The sequence below is a fragment of the Bombus affinis genome, unplaced genomic scaffold (genome assembly GCF_024516045.1).
Source record: "Bombus affinis isolate iyBomAffi1 unplaced genomic scaffold, iyBomAffi1.2 ctg00000670.1, whole genome shotgun sequence".
NCBI classification, from domain to species: Eukaryota; Metazoa; Arthropoda; class Insecta; order Hymenoptera; family Apidae; genus Bombus; species Bombus affinis.
Window position 1 is genome coordinate 40457 of NW_026109268.1, and position 19385 is coordinate 59841.

At 33.9% G+C, this 19385-nt stretch overlaps 1 protein-coding gene and 2 long non-coding RNA genes across 9 annotated transcripts; 1 reads left to right on the plus strand and 2 right to left on the minus strand.

Annotated features, from left to right (window-relative positions):
- Positions 1-406: 406 nt before the first annotated feature.
- On the minus strand, positions 407-2661 carry LOC126928199 (G-patch domain and KOW motifs-containing protein-like). 3 transcript variants are annotated; one of them, XR_007716422.1, is made up of 5 exons: positions 2285-2605; positions 1815-2172; positions 1632-1735; positions 1259-1517; positions 407-985 (listed from the first exon to the last, which is right to left on the minus strand). XR_007716422.1 is itself a non-coding variant. In XM_050744030.1 (5 exons), the coding sequence occupies exons 2-4, from the start codon at positions 2422-2424 to the stop codon at positions 1640-1642; spliced, it is 594 nt and encodes a 197-aa protein (XP_050599987.1). In that variant the 5' UTR covers positions 2425-2472; positions 2550-2661; the 3' UTR covers positions 931-1517; positions 1632-1639. The 3 variants fall into 3 exon arrangements, 2 of the variants coding, with proteins under 2 accessions (XP_050599987.1, XP_050599986.1); XM_050744030.1 differs by having other exon boundaries at positions 931-1517; positions 2285-2472; positions 2550-2661; XM_050744029.1 differs by having other exon boundaries at positions 931-1517.
- Positions 2662-3882: 1221 nt separating this feature from the next.
- Positions 3883-16546, plus strand: LOC126928202 (uncharacterized). 5 transcript variants are annotated; one of them, XR_007716424.1, is made up of 3 exons: positions 3883-4030; positions 4581-4761; positions 16341-16546. It is a non-coding gene; the product is annotated as an uncharacterized LOC126928202 (long non-coding RNA). The 5 variants fall into 5 exon arrangements; XR_007716425.1 differs by lacking the exon at positions 3883-4030 and adding an exon at positions 4105-4237; XR_007716426.1 differs by lacking the exons at positions 3883-4030; positions 4581-4761 and adding an exon at positions 8454-8619.
- On the minus strand, positions 9558-11068 carry LOC126928203 (uncharacterized). The gene is made up of 2 exons (XR_007716428.1): positions 9815-11068; positions 9558-9726 (listed from the first exon to the last, which is right to left on the minus strand). It is a non-coding gene; the product is annotated as an uncharacterized LOC126928203 (long non-coding RNA).
- Positions 16547-19385: the final 2839 nt, after the last annotated feature.

A 19385-nucleotide genomic window follows, 5' to 3' on the forward strand; every position in this document is an offset into this window, starting at 1 on the left:
GTTTTGTGGAAAGAGTCTGCGTGACCCTGGCCACGGGGTTTCGGGACACGTGTTCGATGGGACGAGAAAAGAGAAAGAGACGCTAAGGGTAGAGTTAGTTGAGACGCCAGCGAGAACGAATGCAAAAGGCGTGCAGTATGGGTTGAGAAGCGAGAGCGTGCGAGTGCAGATGCCGAAGACGAGAGTTGTAGAGTTGCTAGCGTTGTAGAGAGATCGAGTTGTTAGTTATAGAGTTGCGAGAGTGATTTGAACGGAATAAGACTTTTGTGTTTTAGTTCAAGTTGAACATTTATCGTTCTCTGTCCATTTAATCTCTGTTATTTTTATTTATCTTAATAAATAGTATTAGGAGAATTTTACAAATCTAAATCATCCTAATCCTATCCTTTTTCCGATACTACAATACTTTTGTAAAAATACACTTTATTATAAAATCTGTATAAATAAAATTGTACAATTTATCTTGAAAGTAAAATGACCGAATACGTTCCTGGAAAATATTACTGCCTACTAAATGATCGAGATCTTGATCTTTCTCGTCTTTCGTGTTTCATTCTGTCTGCATAATCTCTGGGTTTCTTATCTCTAACTTTTTCTCTTTCTTTGTCTTTCTTTTTATGTTTTTTACTTGATCTTTCAGATGAGCAATCGTGCTTCTTATGTTTCTTTGACTTCTTCAATCTTTTTAATTTATAAGAATCATTACTATTAGAGTTACTTCTTTCTCTCCGTCTCTTCTTTTCAGAATCACTATCGCTGTCATCATTAGATTCGGAGCGCCTTTTTCGCCTATCTGATTTTTTATCCCCCACTTTATCATACTTGTTCTTATTATGCATCGTACTTCCGATTTTCTTTCTTTTATTACTACTTTTGTCACCATCTTCACTGTCTTCGGGGTCAGGGGACATTGATCTTCTTCTATCCATCTTTTGCTTGATTCCCTTGGATTCCTTGTCCTTATATTCCTCATACTTTTTTGTATCTGAAATTAACCCCATAAGATACTGAAAGCTAAAACCTCTACATTTATCATATTTTATATAAAAATAGAAGGGACCTTTAAAAAATTGCATGCAACAACACACTTACAGGTACTCTTGAATTAGTTTTTCTACGCGTCTGATTATGTATTTATATGTATATGTCAATTCAAATTTATTTTCTTAAAAGTCCCTTAATGAAAAACTAACACTTCATATTAACTTTGAACTTTTGAGTTCTTATATAAATATTCTGATTTAGTCACTGGCTGTACCATAAATTCATTTACAGATATTATATTTCCACCAAGAGCTAGTTTTATTATGAGCCTTCCTGCATCATCATCGAATCCTTCTATTTGACCATAATTATTAATTTGTTTTCCAGCTATAATTTTCACAAATGTTCCTTTCTCGATTTTAACCTCTTCCTCTTCTTTTTTGGAATCTGTATTTTTCTTCTGCAACGCCACTTTGTCTGCTCCAAGACCCATACCTTTTGGTCGTAATTCTGGTATGACAGCTGCTACTAATCTGTAATAGTTAGAATAAACGATTGTGAAATAAAAAATGATGTTCTCTGTTTACTTTCCAATAAGTGATGTATTAAACACATATAGTTAATTTAATCCAGAGTAAAATTCATACTTTTCATTTCAACCAATTCCCTTTCCTGGTTGCCATCCCATTCCCCGTAACATAGCTACACCAAAAGCATCAATAGGAATTTTTTCATAATCTTCTAACGTAGACTGAAAAATACAAAACGATATTTATAATATGCAAATGTAATACATCTGTGCATTGCACATCAATATGTTGATAACGTACCTGTTCTTTGCCTCTTAATGATTCATCTTCTACTAAAGGTAAAGTTAAATCATTTGTTTTAATTTCATATTTATTCTTTGACTTAAGTTCCTCAATGATTTCTTTCGTCGCTTGCTCTTCTAAAGTAACAACTTTATTTTCACTATCTTCAACTGGCTCTTTCTTTATTGATATTATTGGCGATGTTTTTCCATTAGATAGCTTTGATTTTGCCTCGTTAACACTAGCGTCTCCTACCTTTTCCTTATCTGCCTTCGGAAGGAAAATGTCTGCATCTATTTTATTAACAATTCTATCATGCCAGGTTTTTGAACCTAGTAACGGAATAATTAGAGGTTCATCTTTTTTTTCTTCCTCACTGAAATAAAAAAATTGTTTTCAAATATATATATATTCCGCTATTGGTGATTTTTATAGGTTAGGTTGAGGTTACATGTTTCTTGATTATAAATTTTACTTTTTGAACTCACCCTATTACTTTAATACCTTTTTCATCAAGGCATTCAATGTAATCGACTTTCTTTTTTTCTTGTGGAATAGCATTTTTTAACACAGGTTTCTTAATAGATTTCAAAAAACCGAAGGAAATTTTCTTTCCTTCTTCTGCCATTTATTTGTTATTTCAACACTGACTTATAGATCAATACACATGTATATACTAGACATAAAGATCGATGTCACTTGAAACTATGTACATGAATCTAATATCTTATTATACTTTATTAATCTATTCACAATTACTTGCACATTACTAAAATTTCATTCCGACAATATATCAAGCGCCTGAATAAGTGACATTAAAGTAAACATATATCAGAGAGGAAATACGAAGAACTGACGCCTATGGTTTTCTATGTTACAGAGCTAGTGCTGCACCATACGGCCAAATGCCGAAGGTGGCTTATGTTAGTATATACCTGCCTATACGTTTCAATCAGAAAATCGATATTATGTGTTCATGTGAAAATTCACATTTCCCTAGGAGCTGTATTTTGATAGATTTAAGCTTCTAATGGAGCATTTTAAACGTATAGAGTATACTATGAAGTAGATAGTAGTGCGGATCATTTTATATTCATAGAAAATTTGAATGTATAGAAATGTACAAAATGTTCGTGATATGCAAAAATATGCAAAATATTCAAAGTAAACCAATCATCAAAAATTTTAGAAGGTGAAACAAATTTCTTTAATAACACCTAGATTAATTTTTATTTGTTAACCATCTACATTCTACTACGCTTTTCATTCTACCCTAGTTTATGCACCATAGCGCATGACAGCGCTATTATGTCCTTTACAATTTATTCAAGATCATTCTATTTTCAGATCAGACTCTCTATTTTTCTTTTTGCATCCTGCAAATTATCGTGTAGTGATGTAAAACGAAAGCTATTGCTCGTTAAAATTTGACGTAAAATTTTGTTTTCATGAAAATATACATATGTTGAATTAAATAAACTATGAATGAAATAAATAAATATTTATATATAACTTAGATTTCACAGATTATTTCGATATCGAAGTACTTCTTACGTATTAACGAAGAAGATAAAACATACTAATACAAGCATAATTCAACTGAGCGATTATGATAATGTTAATGCGCATCTCCGAACGTGCAGAGGATAAATGAGCAGATAAGTTGCTCCCATCACTTTCTCCTTTGTTTCATGCAACTGTAACTCTTAGAATGTAATGTATAAATGTATATAACTATCCTTAACCGCATTGACGAAATGATGATAGACACAATTACTTGTTTGTCAGTTGAAGATCTGTTCTTTCCTCTTACTACATATTTATGTACTCTTAACTTGTCTTTTTAGCGATACTATCGCTCGTTTGTTCTACAGTTTTCAGATTTCTATCTTTTAGCGTTCTACACACGATCGGAGCGTAAATGTGCCCGTAGTCTGCCTGTTCCTATAAGCTACGTTAAACGATCATCTTTGATTGTGTTGGTTCGTAGATCGTAGAGGAAGCCATTTACCTATCTTTCGGAACAAGAACTACAGGTAAAAACAGCGATCAATTGAGAACGGTAGTTAAGTCCGCGAGTAGAGGGGAGAGCGTGCTTTAGCGGCGACACCAGCGCACGGTTTGCAGATACGAAGCGGGGGTAAACCGGGAAGCCGTAGTTCACGAACCGTAGTAAGCGTGGTAACTCTGAGCAGTCGACGACAGTTGAAAGCCGGCCGCGCTCTGGAATTCAGGTAAATTTACCTCTTTTTCGTCTTAAATTTTCATTGACATTTCTCTGCTTATAGATTATTATACGGTTATAAATGACATATTTTTGGAGATATCGAGGAATGGTACTTTTAAGCAATTTTGATTTTCATCACTCATAAATTGAACCGAGGAAATTCCATCAATTTATTTACCGGCTGTTAAAAAGTTTTAATGAAATGGGACAAATGGTAATTAGTTGCGAAAATAAGGACAGTTGTGCCCTGAGTTACAGTGTGTGCCTTTAATTTCAATTAAATCAAAATTTTGACGGTGGATACGTATCGTTATCGTATACGTATCGTAAAATACATAGAAGAATGGCAATTATATTCTCCTTTTTATCATTTATATTCTATTATTAGAACACGTATCATTTTTCAAAATTTTCCTTGCAATCTACAATTGTTTATGTCATCTTCCTATTGATCATCGACTTTGTCATTTGCATGTCTCATTTTCCTCGTGATTCGGCATTTCAATATCAGGGAACGAATTTGTATCTTCTACATGAAATCATCTCTTTAATTTCAGATAGACGAATATGCGGCTGCTTCTGTTCCAAATATCTCCGTTGCTGTGCCTGTTGACGGAAATCGGCGCGGCTGGGATCGGTAAAGCATGGCAGATCCTGCCGTACGCGACCGATTCCTGGAATCACCCATCATGGCCACGGCTCGACTCTTCCGCGTTCGAAGTTCGCAGCGTGACCGGGGTTGGTCATCTCAATCCCTTGTTTAATTGTTCATTTTTTTAAATCTTTGTTTATTAATTCCAGGTTTTTTACATATTTTTTTTTACATGATTTTTTTCCAGAATAAACGCTGAATGCTGATTGTAGAGTGGTACAGGCAAAAGTACCGATACGCGACGGTACGACATAGCCATGCATCATTACATTTTTTTTTTTTTTTTTTTTTTAAGATTATTATTGTAACTTAAATTTAAGCCGCTGCTACGCTGTGCTTATGTGCGATATTTTAATTTATGTCCTGAATGCCTGGACGCAAAAACAGGACAGTTCGTTAGCGTAGGAGAGAACTTCTTCGTTAGACTGAACTCTGTTGATTGACTATTGAAAGCGCAAAGCGTAATAAGTTATAGTAATTCTTTTGCACGAGATTAAATAATTCAAGAGCGTTATTTTTTAGTATCGATTATTTATTTTAAACATTGAAATTTACAATAAACATTTAGAATTTCTCGATAACTAGATGCGACTGTCCTCACATAAATGTATCAGTATCTGTATCATAAATGTATCATAAATGTAATAGTATTACTTCTACTTGGTCGGAAAAATCGACAAACGCGTATATCTGTCGTTAGGCCGTGCGGAATACTTGCAAAAAACGCATATATGTGTTCTGAGTCCATACATGCGTTAATAAGATAAGAGGAAATAAAAGACAGATTACCGATAAGATACACTAACACATATGTAATACATGTATATATTACCACTCAGATTACACATATTATATATTATATTATATTATATATATTATATATATTATATTATATTATATAGGGAATATGTATACCACGTATATATGTAGAACTATATATTTCAAACTTGTTTATAGCGCGTGCGCACACATACATGCACGCACGCGAACAATTTTTCGAACGATAATTATATTAATAATTTATAACCATTTATATTTTTATATTTTTACATTTTTATATTTTTATACTTTTATACTTTTATATTTTTATATTTTTATACTTTTATATTTTTATACTTTTATATTTTTATACTTTTATATTTTTATACTTTCATATTTTTATACTTTTATATTTTTATATTTTTATATTTTTATATGATAACCATTTATATTTTTTTTAAATATGTTCTTATGGCATATATATATATATGGCAAGATATACATATATATCTTCTCTCCGAGGCGTCTGCGTACAGCTGCATCAATGTCCCTAATAATATATTTACAATAAATATTATTGTTCTGTTATATTAATAATAACGAAGGAATATTCTGAACAACACAATAATTAAGATTAAGATAATGAATAATTATGATATTAAGATATTTTCTACTTAGAAAACATTGAAATAGCGTGATATACATACCAAGGGCAATTAGTTGCAGCCAAAAGAACTACATTAGAATTTTCATTAGCAGAATACCTTTCCAGGGAGAAAATGGGCCATTAAAAAAGATAGGGTACTTAAGGGGGTACACAATGGCCTCCGTAATGGCAGATTTACATTCCTCTAGGCCTACGATGTTGTCCCAATATACATTTAATTTTTTCAGTATGATTTCCTGCGACAATACAAAGATGAAATGGCGCATAATCTCCGTATTAATTTCCAAAAGTGTTATGTAATTCATTATTTAAAGCTTTACTGAAATCCCTGCGTCATTGATATACAGTGGATTGTTTATCCAAGGTATTTGTTGGATATACAGTGGATATATACAACAATACATTTGTTGGATATTGATATACAGTGGATTGTTTATCCAAGGATAGGTATTTTATTTTTAAAAAGCTTTACAATACGTATATTAATCGAAAATAACTTACGGATAAAATGTCTTCAGCAATCTTCCACAATCCCGGATTGTCTATATAAAGCTTCTGAGCCTATTTTGATATCTTTGATTGCGTGGATTGTTCCATTAAGATGTTAAATAACTCCTCTTCTGATGAAGATTCATCGCTTTCATTGTCGAAAATTGATGTCAATGTCATTGCCAGATTAATATCATCCGTAGCATCACCCCTCATCTTCTGTTGTGCATTCCTCCCTTTCACAGACCCAGATACAGACTCACTTCTCCTTTGTTTGCTAACAGATTTGACACGTTTTACTACTTCTTTGAAGATTGAATGATATTGTAATCGATACGTTGAATACGTTGAGAAAGTTGAATAGTGTTAAATAATTTAAATTCTTACACTTTGTTCGCATTTGTCATTTCCCTCGTCTTTATTTCCTCTTCAGTTATTTCCTTGCACAATATAGGATAATTTTGGAATTTCATCTTGTAATAATTTTCATATTCTGTAAGAATAATTTCCAAATCGACGTTGTCGCAGACTCGATATTTCCGAGGTAGACGAGCTTCCCGGATTAATACATCGCTAACGTCTACATATCTAAAAAATATAATTTTTAATTCATTGAACAAATTTTATGCTATGAGTACACACTATACGATAATCATCAATTGGGACAACTGTTTTATTTCTAGGTAAGACAGACAAAAGGAATGTACTGTCTATTTATTATTATATAAATCCTCGGCGATAATTTTTTGCCTTCTGCTTTCTAATTTCTAATTTTTAAAGTTTGAATTTAAATATATTTTCATTTATAACTAGTTAATCTACGTTATCGATTGAGTTATTCAACTATAACTACTGAGTTACCGATGTCGATTTTCAAACTTTGGTTTCTTCCCCTATTTCCGCACTAATTTCTATTTCGATTGGTCACCGATATTATTCGAAAAAATTGGAACTAAGAAGATATCTAAATTGCAATATACTCACCCATTGCGTTCCAAATAATCACATATAAGGTACAATATGTTCCGATTACGTTCCGAAGTACGACTCTCCTCCTAATGAGACATTTATTTTTTTTTATTATTAACAATAATTATTAATAATATAAAGATTTTCATGCAATTTGCTGTTACATTGCGAGTTTAATAAATTTGTTACACATAATTTTGTTATCTACTATCTTGATACGTGCAAAGATAAATCTTAATGATATATAATACAGCGTAAATGGTTATAAATAATTAATTATTGACAATAATTATAAGAATTATCGAAAGAAAAAATCATAGATACTATGTGCGAGTGTAAAATATCACAAAAAATGAACAACAATTGTGAAAAACGCAATATGGCAAATCAATGACAAAACACACTCATGACTGTCATGGAAGTTCCAAAGTCTAAAATCTAGAATATTCCTTACCTGTTTTCGCAAATTATGAGATGTCTTATTTGTGGTACCTTGCAGCGATGATTCACCGTTCATTGTGATAGTTTTATATGTGATAATGATATCCTTGTATTGACTATCGTTTTTCGATAGTTACGAGAATTTTCGTTTATCACTTTGAGACAATCCGTCACTTCCTTTCTCTTATAAAGTTTCCCTTCAACTCCGTTGAAAACTGAGCATCAAACAGGAGACGAACGATTCGTTCGCACACATAAGCAGGGTGCGAATATAATGATGGAATAGTCGAGTCCTGTCTACTGTATAGTAAGATGGATGCGACATGGAAATAGAAAGAGAAGGCTGTATATAAGCATTTTCTGTCCTTGTTTAATCAGGCATGCACACTAGTGGACACTGACGGCGCTCGTTTACCGTTGTTACATATTTCTGGTACAAGTACGCGGGCATTAGAGAAGGACGGAACGGTCTCTCTCTTTATCCCTATATCGCGTTTTTAGTTCGCTCACGCGCTCTGTACTTATATCTATTACATTTCCACCATAAGCAGCGGCCGTGCAGTGACTTACAAAAGTTTCGAACTCGCGGACGTTTAATCACGTTCCCTACTCCGAAGGGGTAAGTACAAAGTTGCTCGTCTCAGTACTCTTGTTAGAAGTTTTATCATCTTTTTCATTTCGTGGCTACAAATTTTTCCAGGAAATTCTTATCGTTTTACAAGGGCTGTGCGACACAATGACGTGACGTCAGCTATCGATCATATACGCGAATTTGTTGTAAATTAATTAGCAGAATATCTGGAGTTCTTTATCGTTGCCAGCTGTAAAATATTAGAATTTTTCATTTATAATTGTTATATTTTCGACTCTTCCGTTGCCAAGACCACCTTGAAAGATTTTTGGTATGTTCCATCGCCCTTGTTAAAAGTGTGCCCATTGGTTAGCTATATTGATTTTAAAAATCAATACGTATATCAAGTTTATTATCTCACAGAAACAAAGAAATTCGTTTTATTAACGAATTTTCGATGTTTCTTCTCAATTTCCTTTAGCATCGAACGAAGAACATTATATGATCAAACGTTTCATCGTTCAGATTATATTTCGTTTAAAAAGATTGAAATTGATATTGAGATAAAATCAAAAAGTATCCGTTGTTCTCGAACATTCTAGTATTCCTTCGCCGCCCGGGAGAAAGACAGGTATGAAGAAAGAGGATATTTTTTTTATTAACTTTTTAATATTGACAAATATTTCGACAAATATTGACGCGTGCGACAAATAGTGAGAAAATCAAGTGAAATTTTGAATAATATCGTTTTAATAATTTGTGAAACGAATTAGTTTGGTTTTTTTCATTTTTATTAGTTTCCGTCAGTGCTGATTGACGCGCCACTCCAGTTTCCATTTCCGTTTCTCGAAATTTCCTACGTCCTTGGTCTTTGGGACTCTTTGCCCAGGTAACTGCATTGCTTCTGGGTACGTCTCACCGTTCGGGTCTCTCGAGCTTTCGGTGTCAGTTGTTACCGTTGAAGGAAGAGAAGCTGGTGACGGATATTATCGAATAAATCGTTTATTCTGGAAAAGTTCGAGTAAGTTCGTTCTGTTTGAATAAATCAAGACATAGATCAATTTTTATCGTATCATCGTGATTCGCCATGTCGTACGTTTGGTTTCGGGATACCATATGTTTTTAATTTGGTACTTTTAATTTGACATTTTACGCCTATAATCGTGACAGGAAGATACTTTCAGTGAATTATAAATATTTTAAATTATAAATTATAAATATTTGATATAAATTACAATCATACTACGGGGAAAAGTGAAACATGTGTTTTCTTGTGGAACATGTGATAGTAAATTATTCGAAGCATAATAATGCTTAATTAAACATCTATACGGTAACATTTACGGACGAATATTGGGGTAATATTATCGCGTCGCTTTAATCTGGCATTTAATGCTTTGATTGCGGTCTTTGAAATGGCATCGCAGATGCTGGTATAATATCACACGAAAAAGGAAGGACCAGTGGTTAATGTTGCAAGCGCACCAGTGCGTTGCAGCCATCGGGGGTGGCTTTGACGCCGGTGCCGAGGAGAGGCGCAGAACGTGTTCGATCGACCCGCGAACGCAGCCCGTGCTCATACTGTGACAGAGTTCGTTTCAGTTAGTCTCAGTCGCTGTTTGCCCGTCGACAGCGTATAGTCGCGCCGGCCAACGATTATTTTTTCTTTTTTTGTTTCTCGATAATTCTCTCGCAACACTCGTTCTATACGTACACCATCAGTTTATCGCGTGATCATTGTTCCCGCTTCTCCTACCTTGTCACGTCCTTCAAAGAAGATTTCCCTTCAGTTTTTTGTTGTTTGGGGAAAATTCATCGCTCGGACACATGGATTTATCGACACGACGGTTTATCGAGGCATCAGCGTGATGTACTTTTCAAGTTTCATATTTTCTCTATGATACTTTCTAAGGAGAATTTAGAATTCGAAAGATATCAATTTCCAGGAAATATAGGTCTTTATTTATCGATAGGTTTGAATTTAATTAACTCTCTTATAATTGGTATTTCAATTTTTTAATTCCTTAAATTCAGCTTTCTTTATGCTGTTAGACGATATAACGCGGGCATTTTATGATATATCGAATATATTCGTATATATTTTACTTTATACATTCGATAAATTTCCTTGGTTGGCCGGCCTGCAACCCACATACGGCACTTAATAAAAATTTGTTTCGTTAGAGGTCGGTGTTTGTTCATCTTCGTCATAAAAATGTCATGACGTCATATCATATCACAAGGGTTCTTCTGAAAGCTAGATATTCGATAACAAGATTAATGGTTTTCGGTAGCTTGCAATGTCAAGCTTTGAACTGGCGGGATCGCCTTGCTGTCAAATCGCCATTCAGCAGCGACCATATTCTTTAACTACGTTCAAGACGTATATCACGCTACAGAAACCATCAAAGGAGGATAATTGCAAGTTAGTTGCCTCTTAGAAACGAGACAGTTGGTTGTTACTTGTTATCCGTAGTTGGTAGTTGTTCTCCTTAGTCGCCACGTATTATAGAGACGACATTCATAGTCACCAGTTGCCTTCGCTAATAGTTTCTTGTTGTCTGTAGTTAGTTCTCGTCATCGCTATGTATTCCATCAACCACGTAAAATTTAACATATAGGATTTTATTCTTTTTTATTCTTTCTGTAGATTTAAGATTAAGATTCTTTAAGTAATATGAATTTAAGTAACTATTTTATGATACAATAAAGTGGAAAAACGATTATTTTACGTAACGTAATTTTTTAAAGAACTTTGAATTTAAAGGATTCAGATAGATATCTTAAACGTAATTAAACCCTCCATATCGTAACAAATTAAAAGAAATTGCGCAAGAAAGTACAAATACATTTAATGCATAAAACATATATTTAAAATCCAAATGTAGGCGTTGACGCGTGCGTGCTACATGTTCGAAACGTTCGTTACATCGGCGATAAAATTTGTACGAATTTGACGAAGAAGCTTAACATATGGTGTGCTTCAAGACGACAGTAAAAAGTGTTGGCGGATTTTTCGAAATTTCTTCCATTCTTAATAAAAATATATTGTATAAATATAGTAGGATTTTTCAAATTTAAATAGTTATAATGATTTGAAACTTTACAATTCGGTACGGTTCTGTTTTATCCTTTGAATATACCTGCCATTTTCATATCTCCTTTTAACTAAACTAAATATTTGGAAATCCTATAATTTGTACACTTCTATTTGTGAATAAGATCGATGAAATTAAAGCGTAACTATGCTTTCAATAATGGCTTCGATGTATTGCTCGCCATTATGGCGGATTAACGTCTCTAAGTGATCGACCTTAATCACTAAATGGCAGCCGCGATTCAGTGGTAGAGCCTTACACATGACGGACATTGCAAGCGCTTGTAAGACGTCTATTGTGAAACGTTTCCAATCGCATCGGTTACGACGACGGTGAAATCCGAATAGAAATATATATCGCGTATCGCTTCAGCCTGACATGTCTTAAAATAGAATCACAATTTTTCGTTCTTTAAAAAAAAAAAAAAAAAGAAAAAAAGTCTATAAAAATTATATGCAAATAAAATAGATAAATGGATAAATGGTTGTACAAATTTATAAAACAGATATTACAAATATACGTAAATAAATTATATATTTATAAATTGTTTGTTTAAATATCTGTTTGTTTAAATAAATAAAAGGGATATTTACGACTTACAATGAACGTAGTCCTGTTTTTAGTTTTAAACAAAGCAAAAACGGATAACAACTTTTTAAAATGTAAAACTCAACGCAACAGTGGTTTTTTTAAATTAATCAATAACGTTCAAAGTTAATTAATTTAGAGTGGTTTGTACATTTTGTATGCTCGCCGTATTTTAACGTTTGATGTGTAACGTTTGATGTAGTACTTGATGCCCGAAAAATCGAAAAGTAATTAAATTTGATCGTTTCGTCGAATTTACAAGTGTGTATATTCGTGTGAAATCCTATGTGCTTGTGTATGCTGATGTGAAAGGCGGTAATATATTTTTCTTTTTTCGATTATTGTTGTCAACTTTTGTGTGGAATAAATCAATTCCGTGAATAGAAGTGCAATAATCAATACAGCTTACTATGAAATGATAGCACAACAACAGTACATATCGCCATTGACGTCAGCTTCACAAAATTTCTCGAATATCGAGGTTGTCCATTTGGGTTAAGAATTTATTTCCAAAATGCCACAAGCACGAATATCTTATGGAAATTTCCACTGTAATTTTTAATAATCAGATTCCATATTGTATGCTACGATTCGAGGAAAATCCGCAGCTAATATTCCGCTATTATTATCTTTGCTGCCTTTGAATACCATAAATAGTCGTCCGTAAATTTTAAAAGATTTTCTGTTGCATACTTATATTGTGTATTTTAGTCTTAAGGTGCGGGTCCTGTTCAATTAATTGAAAGTGATGAAACTGTAATGGGTCACGATAGTCAAATATTAAAAATGGTCTCGTTGGCTACATTTAAAATCTTTACGAGATATATATGCATAGTACGTTGCTACTAGCAACGGGTAGCGATGAGCAATAGAGAACAGTACCTTCCTTATCTCGTCGTGATTATGTACATACCAGTAATGCACAGTACTCGTACTGAATATCTTACAACATCTACATAGATTTTCAGATTTGTTTCGAATATTACCAGCATAACCATGATAGTAGAATTCTGTTACAGTATTAATTCTATAGTGCCGTTATGCATAATACAGCCCTAAAATGTTTCTACGAATATACGAATATTTTCGTCAGCTACTATATTCCAACCATGGCTTATTATGAAAGGAAATATATAACGAAATTACTTGTTTCTTTTAGACTAAATTAGTTTAATTTGAATAATTTTAGTAATTGTGTAGGATCGAACAACAACTTATCATTAGCTTCACTCGAGACTTGATTGCACGTAGCAACGTAATTGCGTTGGAACTGAGGGTAGAAAACAATGTCAACCGTTAGACGCGTCTGTCTGGCGAATGTGTAACGCGTGAATAATAGATGGCGTGAACCCTACTTATAGCTGTCTCGGCTTATATCGTAGCATTCAACCTAGGGTATAACGATAGGGATCATTAGAAGTTCAAAGGCCGGCTGATCAGCCTCATTTTGTTCCATTTTTTAATCAAGCGATGAATCTACAAATTGTACAGATTTCGATGGTTATCACAGTTCTCTGGGAATTTTAAAGCGCGGTTCGTCGAATTTAGTCGGATTGGCTACAGACTCTTTTACGAGCAGCTTGAAACTCGATCTAGTTTCGAGAAAATGAAAAATTCGTTTTATCTCTTTGCTTCCCTGTTCCTTCCTTCCTCTTTTTTTTTTCTTTTTGCTTTTTACATTGCGTTAAGACCGGCTAAATAATATTGATTGCCATGGACGTTGGCTGGTTTAAAATCACTGACATCGACCATAACAAAAGTAAGTTTGATGATCATTTATCTGGGCCGCTGTTATTCGACTTGAGCTCTGCGCATTTGTTAATATTGTTCTAGTAGGGATGAGATATTAAAAATTTAAAATAACTTCGATTAAAATTATATTATAAAAATTATATTACATTAACGTTTAGAAGTCAATAAAGTGGAAAGAATTATAAAAGAATTATAAAAGAATAAATTATATTACAAGGAAACAATACGGCTAGGTAATTTGAAACATTCTGGCTAAAATTGCATTCTTTCAAAGTTAGGACGTACAGTATTTACAAAGTAGATTAAGTATCAAATGGGGTACTTAAGAAAATTCATGTTATCATTATTTAGTAAACATTTTCAGGTAATAGCCTTCTGCAAAAGCTGCTTTACGTTACGTTAACCTATTCATTATTAATATTAATCATATTGTTCTTATCTCCTAGGGGCATAACGATCCATTTTTATATCGTGTTAAAGCTAAATTTCTATTAGATTGTCGTAAAATTTTCTTTCGTTTTGTAAAGAAATGATAGATACACAACATTTTTTGTTTTATGTTATTTTTTATTAAATTGGAGAAAGGTGGATCGCACATAATTCAATAAAATAATATAAAGCAAAAGATATCGTACATCTATCATTTCTTAATAAAACGAAAGAAACTTTTGGAACAACCTAATATTTCTCTACAACGACACTTCTACAATGTTAAAATATTTGATAAAAATATTTGATAAAAATATGAAGAAATTCTAATATTGATTTAAACGTATCGATTTATTTACTTTTCGCTGCCAGAAATTGTTAATTATGATTTCCACTTAAAAGCGTATTTCATATTATGAGGATAAATGATCAAATTCATCTCTAATATACACATTAGAGAGTCATTTATAGCTGCAATCCTGTTTACCGCTCATATTCCTGGAACTCGATAATTCACTAGGTGATTGCTTTAACCGAGCAGAATACATCCATAAATAATTAATCGCTATTAATATTCCATCGACTTTTGAAAATCCCCGATGTGATCTATTTCACGTGATGAGAATACGTGTAAAGTGAGGTTATTGCTTGATTACCTTTAGTCGAATAAATCGAGTGATTCAAATTATAATGGGGAAGAAAGTCAAAACTATGTATATTATTTTTTTCAATTTTTATGTATCATTTGACGGAAGGAAATTTGGTAAGTAAGGTTCACCTTTTTTAATGTCAATGATTTTGAGATATGTTATTAAGCTCCAAATTCTAAGCAATCTTCTATATATATATATATATATAACATACGTATAATAGCCAAAGTTCAACTCCCAAGTATACGCAAAGCTTTTATTTTCAATTTATGCGATACCACTATGTTCCATGAATTTATTTGCTAACGGTATTGAAACAAATAACAAGCAGAGGACGAACTATCCGTGAACTGTTTTGCCAACGAGTACGCTTCCAATATTTTCTGTTTGAGAAAACACACTTGTTGCTGTTGCAACTCCAAATATTTTTACAGCCGACGCTTTTGCCATGAATCATCGGCTAATATATAAAATAGAGAAAAGCCATAGTTGATTGTAATGGAAATTTAGAAAACCTCAAACTCGATATAGAAGGGAAAAATAAAGGAAAGGAAGGGAGAGATAATTGGAAGCTTGGGGCCAGGTTTAATTCACTGAAACCGGGCTGCTTGTGTCATCACGAAACAGAATTGCCAGTACGTCATTTCTGTGCACCCGTCCTCGTAAAAACGGTTTCACTCGTTAAGAAAAAACGAATAGGCGGTGAAGAGAGAAAAAAGCAGACAGAGAGCGCTTTTAAAAAGCTGACGAAGCGTGCGTTGCCACAACGAGACACACGGTGCTATTTGTCGTTTTAAATTGCGCCGCAACTTGTTTTTGAGATCTTTGCTAGAGACATGTGAAAACACGTTGGAAGTATATTTCTTGTTTTTATGGAATTTAGCTGGAAAATGAAAAATAACGTAAAACATGTACTTACGACTTACAGAGTAATTGAATGTATACACTATAATAACCAGCGATTTAAGGCTTTAAAAGATTTTAAAAGATCGAAAGAAAAGAAAAGAAAAGAAGAAAGATAATATGTTGTGGCAGTCTAACTCGATTTAAGGAAATAGAGAGGGAGGGGGGGGGGCAAAGCTTGTTAATCTGGAAAGAATACAAGCATCAATTTCAAGCACTTATAGGGAATCAAGCGGGCTTGTTAAGGTCGTAAGTTGGACAATTATCCCGTGTTAGGTTCAATCAGCTTAGTCCTACACAAAATTGATCCAATCATGTGAAAACAAATGTATTCTGATTTTTGTCGCAGATATTTCTGGTCTACGCACTCCAGTGACCGCACAACAGATATTGAAACACCTGATTTTCACCTATTCTACAGCGACAACATTTCTTGATTTTTTACAACCATGAAGAATTCGTACTCGGAAATACTTGCAATGCTCATCTGCTTGCAGGTTATTTTCGTCACTTTCTTCCCGTTAGGGGCTGGTAAGTTGATACTGATTAATTATACCATCGAAATTCTATATAACGGCTACAAAAAATATTTGCATCATTACCCTCATTTCCTAACGAAGCGCGTTTTTTTTACCAAGTTTTATATTTCATTTCATAGTATCAAATCTCTGTAGTTACACGAAAGTATTAAATGATAGGAAACTTGATATACACGAATTTAATTAATTAATAGGTTAGTCGATATACAGCCATTATTATTTCATGTGAAATATTACAACGTCAAAAACTTAACGTTCCTGTACGTACAGTATTAATCACAAATTGTAAGAATGTTTACTGATAAGCAAAATAGATAATATGGAAAACGCAGACCTATGGAAAGAGAATTCCTGACATTAGACAGGAATACGCGATTGCACGAAATATTTTATGGTATGTCTAACATGGAGAATATATGCGGCAAAGTACGAAAAATTCATCCTGAGATATGTATACGACCTACGCGGTACGGGACGTGTTATAAATGGTTTCCGCCACTCAGCCGTATTTGAATTTGTGAACACGATCGAACAAATGACGCGACAATTATTAATTGCCGTCTCTGCCTTAGTAACGATTCGCGTTGGAACGAGGTCGAATCGTTCCGATTCCACGCGCGATTAACAAATAATTACAGTGGACATCAATTACTTGGATGACCTTCGTCATTTCAGCTTAAAACGATTAATTTGATCAAACCAACCAATTATTTCAATTAATACAATCTGCACTTTAAACTCGCACGTCTTGTGTATACACACCGGGCCAGAGAAAAGTTTTCATTCGTTCGAGTAGAACCTTCGTAGTCCTTGAGGACGCGTGTCGCTTCTCGTGCACCTAAAGTTTCGTTCAAATTAACCGATTTATTTGAATTCGAGCGAGTGAAAACCTCTTTGTCACCGTGAGTTTGTTACTTAATTCATACTCTTAGATGCCCTTTGCTTTCAATCTCTTACATCCATTCTTAATTAGTCAAGTCGTTCGACTTTTGACAAGTATTTTAAAACCATTTTACTAGCACGAACCTACTTTTTTACTTGAGATTATCCGCTATTTTTATTCAAATGTTTATGTACGTATATACACTTTTGAATTTTAAACGAACCTTCTATTATACCTATATCCTTTAAGTGCCGTTTTAAGTTTCAAGAGACTTTAACTCGGATAGCTCGACTTGGAGTTCTAACGTATACTGTAAAGCACACTTGCGAAGTAAAACAGCAAACACGATATAAAAACTTTTTCCCCATGTAAGAAATCGAATAACCTATTTCAACGGTGCTTTAATCTCATCGATGAAGCATCGATGCAACGAAGAAGCATCGTGATAGCCGCAATGCGGATCCGTTGAACAAAAATTTCCTGGTACGGTCGTTTTCGTAATGTTATTAACCGTTTTAGTGTCGGATGTTTCAAGACTCCGTATCGGTTTGTGCTATGCAGCGCGATAGCGCTTCGTTCATTTATTTGCGAGGAGTACCGATCGACGCGATCGCGTTGCCCTTTTTCATCCTGTTTTTTTCATCGAAATATACCGTTCGACGTGCTCGCGCTTCATTTCATCGGTTATACTGGAAGCGTTACAACAAACACTCAAAAGTTTGCGAAATATTTATGCTCTGCGTTTCGTTTGCGTGATAACATTCTATAATGCAGGATTTGGTTTTCCGATTCAAGAGGTAATTTTTTATATTGGTTTTTTTTTTATTTGGTTTATGATTATTTGAAAAACAAGTAATTACGAGAGGAAACTCTGATATGACTCACGACGAGCACGCTTGAGCGCGTTGCGAATTAATGATCGTGACCATACATCGTGGCACAATTTACCACGGTACGCGAATAGAGCGATCACGCTGCGTGGCGTTAAAACGGTTAGCGTAACTGCGCGTACGATTGTCGAGTGGCAAAGATATTGACGCTGGTAATCGTTTTCAGCGGCTTTAGGAAAACACTGTACTGATTTCGAAGGAGAAGTTGTCTCGCATGGAATGATGTATGTGCCGGGACCATCGGTTTGCAACCTCTGCTTCTGTTACCATTCGGAGCCAAAATGGTGCCGGGCTATCTTCTGTTCACCTCCTTTTGTAAGTATATGCTCATTCTAAGAGCAACCAGCTTAACACAACCATGAGAAACTAAAGTACACCGTTAACGCTTGCATGCTGGTCGTTAAAACACATGCTGCGCGAATAGGGTACACAGCGATTCATTTAACTCGCCTTGAATTAGTTTTAGAAAGACAAACATGGACAGGGATAATTTTTGTCACGAGCCGTTCAATTTATTCGTTCATTAGAACGAATTAATTTACACCTGCTGAGATCGCGATTGATGTGACAAATTTGAAATCTTGTTCCATATAAATATTTTTAAACAAGCACGTCGTAAGCTTTGTATATTTTTTAATCGCAACGAAACTGTTCAGAGAAATGCTGAAATTATTAATTAGAAAAGGAGATTTCTACGCATCGTTGTAAAAGTGTCAGGGAAAATATTGGTGAAACAGTTACGTTGTTACAAGTTCTACAAGAAGAAATATTGAAAATCACGTTCCACTTATTCAGTTGCACGTGTAAAAGGTATCTTGCGTTCGCGCAAAAAATCTCTGAAGGATACATGCTTTATAATAATTGGAGTGTCGAAGTTGTTACGCGGATCGGCGTACACGTACCTTTTAATGAAACTAGGTTACTCATTCGTTATTCGTTCCTAATTTTCAGCTTCACGATTTTTACGCAATAAAATTTTATACACCTGTTCGGTTTATAAATGATTCAATTCAAATTTAACAGAATTAAAGTTGAAATAATCATTTGTACTTCATTAAAAGGTTCTTTCAGCATCTCGTTTT

Excerpts from the sequence above, each read along its gene's own strand:
- LOC126928199 (XM_050744030.1), bottom strand. The coding sequence starts at position 2,424 with ATGGCAGAAGAAGGAAAGAAAATTTCCTTCGGTTTTTTGAAATCTATT. Across the intron at positions 2,173-2,284 it reads AAAGGTATTAAAGTAATAGG|TGAGGAAGAAAAAAAAGATG; the intron begins GTGAGTTCAAAA and ends TTTTTATTTCAG. Across the intron at positions 1,736-1,814 it reads CATTAAGAGGCAAAGAACAG|TCTACGTTAGAAGATTATGA; the intron begins GTACGTTATCAA and ends TGTATTTTTCAG.